Raw genomic sequence first — 14,695 nt, 5'->3', positions numbered from 1 at the left:
ATATTTGTTTTACTCTCAGGGTTCTTGAGGTTCCAAGGATTAAAGCAGTTTCATGTTGTATCATTATCACAGGACGTGTCATATGAATAAACTGTTTTTACTCTTTAACGAGAGAGTCTGTTAATCTTACAACTCTGCAAATTCAGCTGTCTACATTTTGGTACTGTCTTTTTCGTTAGAGAAGAAGCCTGATGGGTAAAGGAAGGGAGAAATAAAATCCCGTTTACAATAGCAATTTCCAGTGAGAGCCAATAATCAGCAAAACTCTCACGTCTACACAGCTCCATAGCATTCTGCATGCCAGTGAAACTCCTGAGCTAAGACAGCATGAGGGAAAAGGAAAGAAAGTTGCTCACCACTCCAGGAACCTCCTTGTCTTTTCCAGAGTAGCACTGGTACTCCTGTACCTTCCTTTCTTTCTCCTCATAGTAAATTACTTGCATGATCAGATGTAACAGTTCCAGAATCAGATGCAATGGTTCCTTAGCCTTCTCTCAAAAGTTTTCCTGATCTCACCAGCTCTGTCATTGTATGGAAGGGTTGGATTAGCCTAATGAGAACAATAAAAAGAGGCACCTGGTCTGATAAATAGCTTTCTTTTCCGCTGGAGTGTGCAGTGTCCTGCAGAATCCGTTCCTCTTCCATTCATTAGCTGACCCCTATGCATGCGTTTAGTGCATTTCTTTTCTGTATTTTTTTCTGTACTCAGTCATCATGCTCATCTCAGGAGAAGCTGCACCAGCTGCCCTTTCAGCCCACGGCAGATGAACTTCATTTCCTGACAAAGCATTTCAGCACTGAGAGCATCACTGATGAGGAAGGGCGCCATTCTCCAGCCTTGAGGCCTCGATCTCGCAGTCTCAGGTAAGCTTCAGGTTGTTTGTTGAATTTTTAAGATACTGGATGCATGTGTTGCATTTCTATGTGTGCTTTCAGATCTAACAAAAGTCATTGTAGTTTTGTTACATAGTTATGAAACGTGTAAGTCACCTAATCAGAAAGGGTATACATTCTTTACAGCTGATGCTGAGGGTTTGGGTTGCAAAATGGTTAGCAGAGTCTGCTTTTGTATCTTCCCAATAACTCTATGAAAACATGATCCACAAGCATCTCAGGCTAAATGTATAGGATAGATTCCCTTTAGTGAAGTTTCATCTTGGAATTTTGCTGCATGAGTGTAAGGAAGTGGTTACAGTCACTGTTAATAACTTTTCCAGCAGTGCTTCTGAAGGGTTGTGAAAACTAGAGTAGGTCAAGTCAAAACCTTAAATGGAATTGCACCCAAGAGGAATTTTGTAATAGTGCTGAAAACATTTCTCCTGCATTAGGAGTTGAATAATTTTTATGGTTGCTTCGGAGAACTGATTATTCAACAATAGCTTTCCTGGGGTTATTTCTTTGTGCAGCTGATTTTTCCGTACTTAAAACCAGAAGCAGCTAGAACCTCATCTTTCACAGTATTACAGAATGACTGAGGTTGGAAAGGATCTCTGGAGTCATCTTGTCCAAACCCCTGCTTAAGCAGATTGCCCAGGACCATGTCCAGATGGCTGTTGAATATCTCCAAGGACAGAGATTCTACAACCTCTCTGGGCAATCTTCCTTGCAAGCCTCAACAACTTTGTGGAATAAATCCACAAACATCTCATATAATGGCAAAAGCCTTAAGCTTTGCTATGCATTTAGTGGGGGACCAAGTGAGTGAAAGTCTAAAAGTGTGTACCTCTGGACACAGCATCTTGTGAAAGAAAAAGGATTTATACAAGTAGAGGACAAGGAGGTGAGGTCTGCCTTCTTCTCATCTGAGGTTGTCAGAGGTGGATATCACCTTTAAATTAGTGGACAGGACTCAGAAACTCTGTGAGCTGGAAATACTGCATCAGTGTGCTCAGCTCAGGACCTAGGCCAGGGTTTGTAATAGGATATGAAACAGGCCAAGATAACAAAAAGCCTCCATGGTGAGTATTGTGTCATGGCAGAGCTGACCTTTCATGATTATTTGTAATTATTTGTATGTTCTAAACTTCAGTGCAGGCTGCATGGTAATTGCATATGGATCTACTCAGTGTAGTTACACAGTAATCTACAGGAGCAGGTAAGTACGTAGGTAGTAGCACACTTAGCCTGTGATCTCTGCGAATTGCCATGTACTAAGACTAGTCATATGATTTGTACTAAGTCTCTTTGAACAATAGTCCTACTTCAGACTTGCTGCACTCTTTAATGCTATTGCTGAGTAGCGTAACTGCAGTAGTACTAATTCCTTATAGATAAGACAGCTAGTGTAGGTAGACAACACTTCACTAAAGTAATTATTGTCCTTTCTAACACAGACATTTTACTGTTGCCATAATGAAGCACGAGACACTCTTGTTAATGCAAGAGTGATATAAACAATAAAATGAAGAGCCCGATTTTAATGGTTTCCTTTTTAATATGGGTTATCAGCTTGCTGGAATTTTACCTTTGTGAGCCAATTTAAAAGCAAAGTTATCATATAGTAGGTTTATAATTTGTGGCAAGACTGGATTAATTCAGTGTGTCATACATCTATGATTAATCTTCCTCCTCTCTTGAATGTTTTCTGTAGCTCTCTGGTTTTCAGTGTGATAATGGCCAGCCTTATTAGTATGCCAGAGATTAGAATGAAGTAATTTAATTTTTGTTAAACTTACTGTGCCTGATTTGGTTTTCATTTTGCTTATTGCTGGTACTGTGGCACTGTGTGGCTCCAAAGCACCCTTGCCACTCGCTAGCATTCATGCTGGCCTTTGCACCTCAAAGGAAAATGGATAGGTCAACCTGACTAATTGGAGCAGGAGTAAATACCCTTTTTGACAGAGGGTTGTGTGTCCTTGTAAACAAACAAGTACTGAAATATGTGAAAACCAGACCTTACTCACTGCACAGATTGCTTTTGTATTTGCCCACATGGTAAAGTTGGCTCATTTAGTGAGAGGATATTTTTACTTACTTCAAAAATGAAAAAATAAAATCTGAACTCTTAATGAGTTCAAAGTTAAGCAGGAATTTTCTAAAAATGTAGTGTTTCCATAAGCATTTAATGGGCTTATTTGATCAGCTGTAATGGGAAGCAGATGAACAAAATCCATCAGATGTTTTTCTTAATTGGCAGTCATAGCATTGTAATTTAAAAGATGTTCTGATATTTATGACTGACTGTTAACATGTATTCATTTTTCATCCTTTATGACTGCAACCTTACATCTCTCTTTATAGAGGGGAACTGGTATTTTGAGATGCCACTGTCAAATGCTTGGACTATTGTTTTTGAGGGTCTCCTTTTCGGGAGTATCAGACGATCCTTTTCTGCTTCTGGATAGAGAAGAGTATTGCCTAGATGTAACTCCTGCCAAAATCTACCTTGACTACAAATTTACCATTTTCTTGTACCTAGCTGCAAATGTTCTGTTCATACAGAGCAGTTTTAATGGTCAAAGTGGATGCAAAAAGTAACAAAGTGTGCGGTTGTGGCAGATAGCACTGGTGGATGTACACTGCCAAGTTGATAGCACCTTCGTTGATTGAGGTGTCTGCCAGTAAGGCCTGAAGATACTCTAAATTCTACACCAAAGAAGTGGCACTGGTTCTTTTCCAGCTGCTCTCTTATGCAGGGGTAAGGAGGTAGCCTGAGACCAGCACTGGAATCCAAAAGTGTGCCATGCTTATAAAGTCTAGTTCCTGAAGCCAGAAGACTGTTCTCTCATCTATCTCCAGTAGATCCAGTATTTATATGCTGAACAAAAGAACATATTTCTGTGTGACCCACCTGTTTTGGTGCTTACAGGGTGTCTTCAGTGGAAGAGAGCATTTCTTTATTACCTGCAGATGTAGTTCCTAAATATAAGCTCTTGACTGTTCTCTTTTTTTCTGTGTGTGTGATGCAGCCTTCAATTCCTCCAAGTTATTGAACACTAGAGATGCCCAGGCTACATTCAGTTCATTTAGAACAGTCTTAGGCTTACCCTGGAAAAGATCTTTTCTTCCAGGAATGAAACGCATGGAGAGTGAATTCTTGCACCAAACTTTACATCATTACTCTTTTTTTAAAGTTGAGAGATGCTGCCCTCCATCTTTTCCCAGTTCTCTTACTTGACATTTTGCTAACACACGGGAATGCATGGAGAATGTCAGAGATAAAAGTAGAGTTAACTAATAACGACTTCTTCAGGAGCTGCCTTTATGCAGTCACTCAGCCCACCAATCTGCCCGTTTTTCTTGATCTCTTTTTCTATTTCAGCATAATGTTGTCTAGGGAGAAAAGGGTTGAAGATCGTAGCAGTGAATTTTTATGCAGTTGAAATAGATGAGATCATCCTTAATCAAATATGCTCCTTCATCTCTTTGCTGGATATTGCTTTTTAAATGCAGTCCTTCAACCTGACTTTTGACATACAAGATCCTGCCATTAATATACAGAGACAATCCTTAGAAAATACCTGTTGCCAAGATGGGCATCTGACAAAAAGATACCTGAGACAGGAAGAAGGTGTTGTGGAACCACACCAGTGGGGGCCACATAGTCCACTGGCCACATAGTCCATTTTTATGTTAAAAATTGATCCTGCAGGTTGTGGAGCTCTTTCGCCTCACTGCACTTAAGCATCAGCTTTAACCGCTTGAGAAACCTTGATGGTTTCATCACTTCATGCTGCTGCTTTTGGAAGGTGCTGTCTGCCATAAGCTGCAGAGAAGCAGGCAGTGCTCCCTGCAGAACGGGAATTCACCCATCCATGGGTTTGCCAGAGGAAAAAATAGTTTTATATTTGGAAGCACAAGGCATCTGTTGCTTACGGAACTATTTTCTAGCTACGTTACAGGTCACGGTGGTCTCAGTTTTCTCTCTCAAGGCAATGAGTTCTATGAACTTGATTTAAAAAGGTTCTTTAAAGTGATTGCTTGTAAATTTATTCCTTTCTGGTTTCACTCACCGTCTTTATGGTTTTTTGTTAATAGGAAACATGGATATTCTTAGTTATCCTGTGTACTGCTCAGGACCTTGACTTTCTAGTGTTTCTTGTCTAAAGCTGTCTCAGTCTCTTCTGGCACACATAAAAAACCCCAAAGTATTGGAAAGAGCTAGTTACAGCCTCTGTGTTAGTCTGTAGAAGAAACTGATTGGCCCTTCCTTTCAAAGAGATTGTGATTAAAATGTATTCCCTTTCCTAATGTTGTCACCTCTAGATACTTATATATTTATTGTTTGCTAAGTTATTATTTATATATACAGATATTTAGAAAATCCCCTGCTTAGCTTGTCATTAGGAGCAACATTCATGAGAATGTTACTCCTAGTATAAAGAAGGGCTGAACTGGAAAACAGTTCCCCAGTACAAAACCAATCACAAATAGTGTTTGTCTGCAGATTATATGTATGTGAAGCTCAGTGCTTGTAAAAATGAATTAAAGAAATCAAAAAGTATGTAAACCTCATATTCCTTTTCAAAGTTCTTGATGAGAAAGTATTTTTTCTGTTTCACCGTTTGCCTGCCTCAGGTGCCCCTTTTTCTAGTAGCACTGGAATAGCTGTTCAGTGTGGACTTCCTGTGCTCTTTGGTTATGATTATTATGCAGGAAGGGGCAACCTTTAAATAAAGACTGAAAAATAATCCAAAGTTACATGTTTAATTTTTTGAATGATTTCCTTCATTGTGTAGGTTGCTGTAATTCTGTAGGAAACTGTATTTCACTATTACTGTGCATGTTGCATAAACTCAGGCTTCAGCAGATCCTGCTCTGCTGAGAAAGGACAAGTCATTGTCCTTTCCAGAAACAGGATTAAGCCCCAAGGACTAGTTGTGGTCTGTATGAAGCACTGAGTCATATTTGCTCTGAAGTTTGATCGGCTTTTTGACATAGATTGTCCATATTTGCTTCTCCTTCATTGTCTTCTTTTTCCAGGGGGAGTTTTCTGACTTGCTTCTAGTATTAATTAATTTGAATGAGGTAAAGATTTATGTATTTGTTTCTTGGGGGAAGAGGAATGCCAATACTCTGCTCACCTTCAGGAGAAAGTTTAACTTAGTTTCTACTTCATACAACTTTGGTTCTCTGTTTTGAAATTCCTGATTTATAGAGATCAAAAAATTAAGGCTATGGTTTTAATTTTCCTATGGACACTGGATTTAGTAACATGCTGTAAATACATCCTTTTTAAACCTTTGTGTACAGTCTAGAAGCAGTGAGGAGCACAGTGCTTTTAGCTCCTCTGCTTTTTCCTAATAAATACAGCTGTCACAGTGAAGGAAAAATTAGGTATTCATAAACACCTCAGTTCTATTTAGTCACAGTTAAACTAGGTTTTGTAAGATTTAACTTATTAATAGAAATGCTGCTCCTTCAAATAGCTGTCTATAAGCTATTTTCACTCTAGCATCAGATAAAGCCATGTGAGTTTTGACAAGTTGAAGGCTAGAGACCTTTGTGGGAGATAGATGTCACTGAAAGTCTATCACCACATCATTTCCACTCTTCCTTCACAGGGAGAGTGAAGAAGTGGAAAAGAGAGAGTAGTTTTTCATTCTGCTGTTAAGGAGATGGATATTGTTCTTCTAATGTTTGCTCCACTGAAATCAAAACCACACTGACAATAATCATTTCTTTGACCTACCTATCTATACCAAGAGAAACGGCCTGCTTTATATCTTCAAATGTTATGCACATGCACAGTCTGTGTCCTCTGCTTTAGAGGAAATAATCTGTTCGTTTGTGAGGCTTGAAATGGTTGTCTGGTTTAGTTCTGTATGTGAAATTTTTGGTGGTAGATAGATCATAGAATCATAGAACTGTTTGGGTTGGAAAGGACCTTAAGATCATCCAGTTCCAACCCCCTGGCCATGGGCAGGGACACCGCACACTAAAATGTGACACATAGATGTGTGAAGCTCTTGCATTTGAAAGTTTTCATGCCAATAAAAGGTATTAAACTCCTGTTTTCTTTCTTTTTCTAAATTTCCTTACGTGGCATTCAGTTACCTGCCCAGATTTAGTTATCAGTCCTGGTTGCTTTCTCACCTGATTGTGTCTCCAACTTGCTGTTAGTATCCATCTAATTATTTCCATAGATTCCCAAGCTAAGGATCAACATAAAAAATTATGGTGCAGTATATTAATGTTGCAGTCTTGCTATTGTCAGCTAAACTTTTAGTTAGACCTGTTACACTGGGCACATTTATTTAGAATGACAATTTGAACCTTGATCCTAGGTTTTATCCAGAGTTGTTTGGACGCTTTGTTGGTTTAGGTTGCAGAAAGTGGCATGGATCAGCTTCCAAAACTTCCAGTCCCCAAGGAACCTAAAGGGATCAGAAGTGTTTACTTTATTGCCAGTCCCTAGAGTCTACTTTGTTTCAGAATCATAAAAACCATGCCCAAACCCAGTAAACTCCTGTATCATTGTGGCTGTCCCTAAGGAAACACTACATCTCCTGGCAGGACAGCTTGAGTAGCATGATTTCTGCAGAGCTCTTAATTTCCTGTATCCATACAAATAAAAGCAAAAGGCAAAACCCTTCATGTTTTATTGTAGCCCTAAGACAGCAAGTACTTAAGCATGCACAAATTTTAGTAGGACTACTTTAATGTTAAAATGAGGTATGCATGTGCCTCTGTATTGCTGTAGTTGGCATCAAAGGGCTAAATATATCCTTGTAATTTATACCTCACTTAAATCACTCAGAGAAATAATACATTATATAAAAATAAATTCTTCAGTAACTATATTTGCCAAGTTCTTCAGCTCCATATGGACTGCCAGTAAACAAGTGTCCTGTGTTTGTGTCAGATGGTTTGGTCTGGGAGAAAAAAGGATAAAGATAACAGGCTAGATGTGGGAGAGGATTTGTTTGCAAGTCTGGAATTTAAATATTCTTTTATTCTTTTTATTATGTCATTCCATCTGAATATAAATGTAAATTTCCTTTTTAAAGCAGGTTCTCCTTGTTTAAAATTAGCTGTGTACCAAGTGAAGGGATAGCTTTTCTTCAAAACAAGTCGATGAAAATGTGTTTTTACCTGGTATTAAAAACATCCAAATCAGGTTTTCTCTGTTAACGTAAGGATTCAGTGAGAGATTTAATCTGAAGTGAATTTTCTCAAGCTGAGGGATAAACCTTAATAAAAACAAGACACAATGTAATTCATGGAATTCCAGCACCAGGCATGAAGAGAGATTGGTATTGCTGTATTCTGTGAGGCAGTGAGTTAAGTTTTCTTTGAATTGTAAATATATGTTCCCAAAAGAATGTTTTTTCCTTTAAATAGGTTAGCAGCAAGGTAGTAACTGTAATTCATTCCAAGTTTAAAATGCATTTATTCCATTTAGAGAGATTCACTTCATCCTTCACAAGAAAGTTTAACACATTTGAACTCATTCAAGACAAAATCATATTTTTTTGGAATAGAGGAAATATTTTTAGCAATATGTACTACTCCCGAAATCATAAAGACAGCGATCTTGTAAGATGCCAGATAATTGAGGCTCTTGCTTGTCTTGATCATTAAAATAAGGTAACTGGAGAAATGAGATGCTGTAGGCGATCCTGTAGTGAGGGATTATCTGCATTACCTCACTCCTGCTGTCCTCAGTGGCAGCATGAGTCAGAGCACTGCATTACCATCAGATGTGATGAAATGAGATGCAACTCTGCTTGAAAAAAACCACCCAAACAGTAATATAAATATAGTTTGTCAAGATTTAGTGTCCTGGGTTTTTTTGGTGTGCCTTAAAGTTGCTGGCTAACCTATGCATACATGCGTATGCATCCGTGGTGTAACATGCCTCAAGGGAGTGCAGTTTTCATAGAAATATTCTATTCCTGTTGCTGGTGGTATTTATATGTAAGATTTAGCTGAATAGCATTGCTTATGCATCCTTTCAGTAATGTGGTATCCTTCAGACAAAGGAAAGCAAGTCATCCCAAGTTGCTTGTTTCAGTTTACTCTTCTCCCTTCTGCCACTAGAGACTCTAGAGATAACAGTGATTTCTTTCTGAGCAGGGCTGCTACCACTGCCAGGGAGGGCAGTAAGAAGAGAACAAGGGGAATATCAGCTGTACCTACAACAAATGCACTGGGGTTTTGTGTGCTGCTTGTATGTTAGGGTTTGCATTCAGTGAAAACAGGTGAGTTTCTGCTTGAGTTCATGTGAAGCCAGGAATATTAGCAGCTTTCAGATACTGTAGATTGCCATTGCTTGCTAGTATTTTCTCTGAATTGAAGCATATGCCCATAAAACCTTTGGAAAGGCTACAGTCAGTGTGGCAGCATTATGACCATCAATGGATTTTGGAGGGTTTTGATGTGATATCTGTAAATGATAACGTGCTTTCTTTTCTCCTCTAGCCCGGGTCGCTCCCCAGTTTCCTTTGACAGTGAAATAATAATGATGAACCATGTGTACAAAGAAAGGTTTCCAAAGGTAAAGAATCACTTTTTCAATACTGCATTCAATGAACTTGTGACCAAGCTCAGAATTAATGTAGTGCTTGTTGGAGGAGGAGCCCAGCTCCTACATCTCATTTCCAAGCAGCGCAGTTTGCTAAGAGTTTGAAGCTGCTTTCTCTGCTTCATATGTTAATTCTGTAGTAGAATAAATAGGTTGAATGGAGAGATTCAAATGGAAAGGGTGAAAAGCTTTATGGTTTTATGTCTGTATTTCATATTTACTAGATTTCTTCTGTTTTGTAATGGGATGACACATAGAATCATAGAACAGGGTTGGAAAGGACCTTAAGATCATCAAGTTCCAACCCCCCGGCCATGGGCAGAGACATCTCACACTAAACCATGTCACCCAAGGCTCTGTCCAACCTGGACTTGAACACCGCCAGGGATGGGGCATTTACAACTTCCTCAGGCTCACAAGGGGCCCATGCTTTCGCTCTCCATGTATTTTTAACTAATCTATGGCTTTTTATTTAAATTTTGAATCACACCAAGGCTGTTTATTTTCATATATACTTTAAACAGCTATTTTAAAAAGTAGTTTAAAAATAATAACATACTCTCAGATTTCCCTACATAACTGCTTTGAATTTGCTTTATACTGATCCAAACTTCTTTGGTTTTGGTGGACTTTCCATTTACATATTGGAAATGCAGGGTTTTCTTTTAAAATCATTCCAGATTATACTGGAGGTTTTGGCAATAATCAAGTTTGCCCCTGGGCCTCTTGGTACCAGATAAGCAATGAAGATAGATTTGGATTTTAGGAAGTCAGTCCCCATTCAGTTACATTGAAATGTGCTGAAGTGATCTGCAGTCAAAATAAGCATGGGGTTTCTGAAAAAGCTGCATATGGAAGCCTGTAAAATCAAGCACTGAAAGTACCATCTCATTGCAGTGACTGTAGAAGATTGACATCTCACTGAAATGAGATTAGAAGATCATATATCCCACAGCTGTCAATACGGCCATTCCTTCCTGTTCCTGTCCCAATAGAAAAAATAGATGTTTCTCTGGAGACAGGATATCAGGGCTTATAGTGATAGAAATGTGTCTATTGCTTGGGGCAATGATTTTTAGCTTCCCTGGTCTTGTCTAAAAGGTTTGAAAGCTGCTCCATATCGTATGTCCTTACTCTGGAAACCCAGGGAGGAATTACAGCCTCAGCACCAAGATATTTTTATGGTCATTTGCACTTTCAGAAAGTGTGTTCTGATTAATATTTGTTGTTTGCTCGTGTGCATGTAACTTTTGCCTAGGAAATGCCATTTAAATTCTCAGCAAAATGCTATTGTATTTTGGAATATTTTTAAAGCCTCTTGTGTTTTGGAATTGCAAGTATGTTACTTTAGCACCCAATTTGTTTATGGTTTTAAGTTCTGGGATAGTAAAATTGAAGAGTAATTTCTCTTTATTCTGTACTCTTAGGCCACAGCACAGATGGAAGAGCGGCTGGCTGAGTTTATTGCCTCTAATGCTCCAGAGAACGTGCTGCAATTAGCAGATGGGGTCCTAAGTTTCATTCATCATCAAGTTATTGAACTGGCCAGAGATTGCCTAGATAAATCACGTGAAGGTCTTATTACTTCTCGGTACTTTTATGAGCTGCAGGAAAACTTGGAGAAACTTCTCCAGGATGTAAGTGCTCTCTGGAAAGTGGAATATATTGTTTTGATTGAAACTTTAAATAATAGCCAGAGCTTTGATTTTGGGAGAGACGGAGTGGATCGTGGGAGAAGGGCAGTGGGTGGGGGATGTCAGGAGATCTGAGTTGTTTCAGTCTGCTGTTGATTTGCCACAGACAGATGTGAGTAAATCATTTCACCTGTGTACTTAGTTTATGCAAGTTAGATATGTATATGAGTAAGTCAAAGGAAGTCTGCCATTTATGAAAATTGGGTTCATCCAGATGAAGGAAATTCCTGAACTTTTCTTTCATGTGCTTCAAGCCTCTGAATGACATATTAATTACAATAGTGCCTTCAAGGAGTGAAAACACCATAGTTTGTAGTGTTGCTATGAATTTTTCATAAAAGGTTTTCTTGAGCTGAACTTAATCCGGTTGTGGGGTTTTCAGTACTTCAATGCGTTGTGTGGTGTTCAAAGCATAGGAAAATACACAAGGGGGCACAGTTTTAATGTGTGCTCAGTGTGCTTCAGCTGCTCATTAAAAATTGCTCTTTTCCTTTAAAATGAAAATAACATTAAATTAAAAATATCTCTCAGAATTTATGTTATAGCTGTTGTGAAGAGTCAGTGCTATTACCAGTTGCTGGGTCCTGACCTCCATTTGGGAATGTCTCCTTAGTCCTCTGCTTTGATTTAAGGGAATAGCAAGCTGAAAGCACAGGATTTATAAAGATTGCCGTATCAGATAACAGAGACAACTAGAAACAGAACACATGAAATAATTACTTTTCTGTGATGCTTTTTAGTCTATTTGGTGAGGTGTATTTGTGTCATTGATCAGTTTGCCAACCCACTGGCATGAATCGCCATGGTTTGTGCCCCTTTGCCACTCTTTTCAGACATTAGGAAATGGAAGATGAATAAAACCACAGTTTTAATATGCAATTATTGTATTAAGAAGCCTTGTGAAACTTCAGAATCTTCCCTTGTATCAGCTGAAATCTCTGACTACCCTATTTATATGAGTGTGGCTGCAATTTCCCTGATACTTGGTATGCGTGGGAGAAAAATGACTGATGTTTGGTTTTGTGGTGTTCTGCCTGGACGGGGAAAGTAATTTTGGCAGATCAAGAGAGATAGGGAATATCTTTCAAGGTCCTGTGTGGTTGTCTTAACTATGGGATATCAGTAACCACTGTGGATGCATTTAATAGTAAAATATGTGTCTCCTTGTAAAAGCGGTGTTCTTTGGATGCTGTACAAGAGTTTGATCATTGATGCCACTGTCCAGTGCTGGAGAAACTGCATCTTGTCGAAGAAACTGTTCAGTATTTGTAGTCTTAAGGAGAGAGGAAGATGTCTCTGGAGTTGCAAGTGGCAGTGTAGCCTTCCTGGGCAGAATAAACATCACCCAGCACAGCAGTGGCATATATGGGGCAGGCAGTGTAAAGGGGAGATGGCGTATGCAGCCAGATAAGTATGTGTCAGTGGGTGCATCTTTTCTCTCCAGAGCCTGGAAGCAGGGTGTTTGCATGCATCAGCTATGACATAAGGGATTAGGTCTCTTTGGGTGGTGTTTTTAAAGTTGGAAAGATTTAACTTGAAGTAGGTATGTGTGCTCAGCAAAGTAGCTTACATTTCAAGGGGCGCAAGGGGACTACAGGGTGTTTAACTGCTTTTGGTAGCAGATACTTTGAGCTTTAAATTCTCCAAGACTTTCCTTCTCTGTGTGTGGACAATGATTTCTCATACCATAAAGATTAAGAGAGCAATAAATTGGGTCTAGCCACTTCTGGGCTGTACTTCCAGGCCTGTGTTCTGACCTGAAGACATTAATCAGGATCTTTGAGAAGGTCTGGGTCAGATAAATCTGCTTGTTCCTTTCCTCTCCCCTTTCTCAGAACAAATCCTCAAAACACACTTCTTAAATGTCTTTTTCCCCTTGATCCTACATGCATTAAACTGCTGCTCCTAAGCATGGGGAAGGATGACATTGAACCATTATTAGAGAAGATATGATAGTCGTCTTTGAGCTTGTTCAGGAATAGATGTTCAGGGCTCTCTCTTTGACCTCTTCCTCCTTAACTTCTGCAGAGTGGAGATGAGAGAAGGGTCAGTTCTTAAGCTGAATTGATTTACTTTAGGAAGTAAAGTGGGCAAGAGACAATTAAAGGGAAAGCTTAGAAACAAGGGAGGCAGAACAGGCTGGGAAGGAAGAAGACAAGGAAATTAAAGACAGCAGAGGAATGTCAAAGACTTCATTCTGTATCTTTCTCATTTGTTTTTAACGTCCTTTCATAATTCCTTGGCTTTTCAATATTTTAATATTTAAAAGCTGCTTTTTTTCCCCTGCTTGCCAGTCTGTGCTCTGCCCTCCAGACTGCATTCTGAAAGGAAGTAATTGGCACATTTCATCCTAAATATATAGAAATTGGTGGGAATATTTCTTTTGGAGGACCCACCTGAAACAGGAAGTTTGGAGTCAAGTTTAGGTGATTCCAAATTTGAAGGTCTTTGCTTAGCTTGTAAGGTATCACAGAGAGCTACTTGCTATATAAATAATACCAACTGGAAGCTTATCAAAACAGCTCTTCCACTTGGGCAGTTGCATGGTCTGTACAGTAGGATATGTATTTTTATGGTATATGTTTATAACATATAGAAAGACTGGGAAGTTGGTTTATTGGTGAATAATGAGGTCAGCAGGTGGCAGGAGAATCCACAGGCTTTCATATGGTTTTACTGTGAAAGAATGGATTCTCTTGACATTCTTTTTTAAGGGGACAGTTGTGACATGTGCCAACAAATTACACGTGCACAGTATTTCAAACCATAGAAAAGAAACTTGGTACAGTATATTGACGTTTGAGTCTACTTTATATTGTAAGAATATAACTATACAACAGAGTAATTGGGTATGTAAATAATGAGTGGTTTATATATACCAAACCAGAAAGCTTTTAAAAGGTTTTAGATCCTGGCTTTTGTAATAAAATGCTAACAAATCTCATTAGTTATGGCAAATGAGATCTTCTCCCGTCTTTGGAGTGTGAAATAATGTCTTTTAGCCAGAAAAAAAACCTATTGCTTATTGCATCATTGAAATTATCCAGAAGTAAAAATGAATGTAAGGTATTTATTTTGGAAAACATGAACTTGAATGTTGCACTTCACATGGTAAAAATATTGAAAAATAAGATAAAACACTTCATAAAAACAAATATGTGGCATTCAGTTCTTTATCTGTTACCATGGGGGTAGCCTTAGAGAATGGGATAGGACCTCAGGTCACTGGGGGGGAAATAGTCAGCTATTACTTGGCTGAATTAACAAGATAGAACTGGTCAAAAGAAGTGTAAAGGCTGTTGCATAGGTGTAGCCAATTGGTGAGGAAGGTGAAGGATTGCGGGTGTTTCTGTGCATGGAACAGAAGGAACAGGGAAAAGTATTAGTATTATACTGCAGTGACTGATGCTGCACATTGGCAAATGGATATTCTGATTGGGATTGCTGTCTTAATATGAGCCTGAGTGTAAATTTATTGGTTCTTGGCATTGCAGGTCTATTGTTTTGGTTTCCATCAGTATATTAGCTTAATTAC

At 38.8% G+C, this 14,695-nt stretch overlaps 1 protein-coding gene across 1 annotated transcript in view; it reads left to right on the top strand.

The window, feature by feature from the left end:
• Positions 1-14,695, top strand: part of MAST2 (microtubule associated serine/threonine kinase 2) — a 200,870-nt gene that overhangs the window by 143,011 nt on the left and 43,164 nt on the right. Inside the window, exons 8-10 of the mRNA XM_034063620.1 lie at positions 710-864; positions 9,364-9,439; positions 10,894-11,103. Of these exons, the coding sequence (XP_033919511.1) occupies positions 710-864; positions 9,364-9,439; positions 10,894-11,103 (441 nt within the window). The remainder of the gene's footprint in view (positions 1-709; positions 865-9,363; positions 9,440-10,893; positions 11,104-14,695) is intronic.

This window comes from Melopsittacus undulatus, chromosome 6 (genome assembly GCF_012275295.1).
Source record: "Melopsittacus undulatus isolate bMelUnd1 chromosome 6, bMelUnd1.mat.Z, whole genome shotgun sequence".
In the NCBI taxonomy this organism is placed as follows: Eukaryota; Metazoa; Chordata; class Aves; order Psittaciformes; family Psittaculidae; genus Melopsittacus; species Melopsittacus undulatus.
This window is presented reverse-complemented; position numbering and strand designations above follow the sequence as displayed.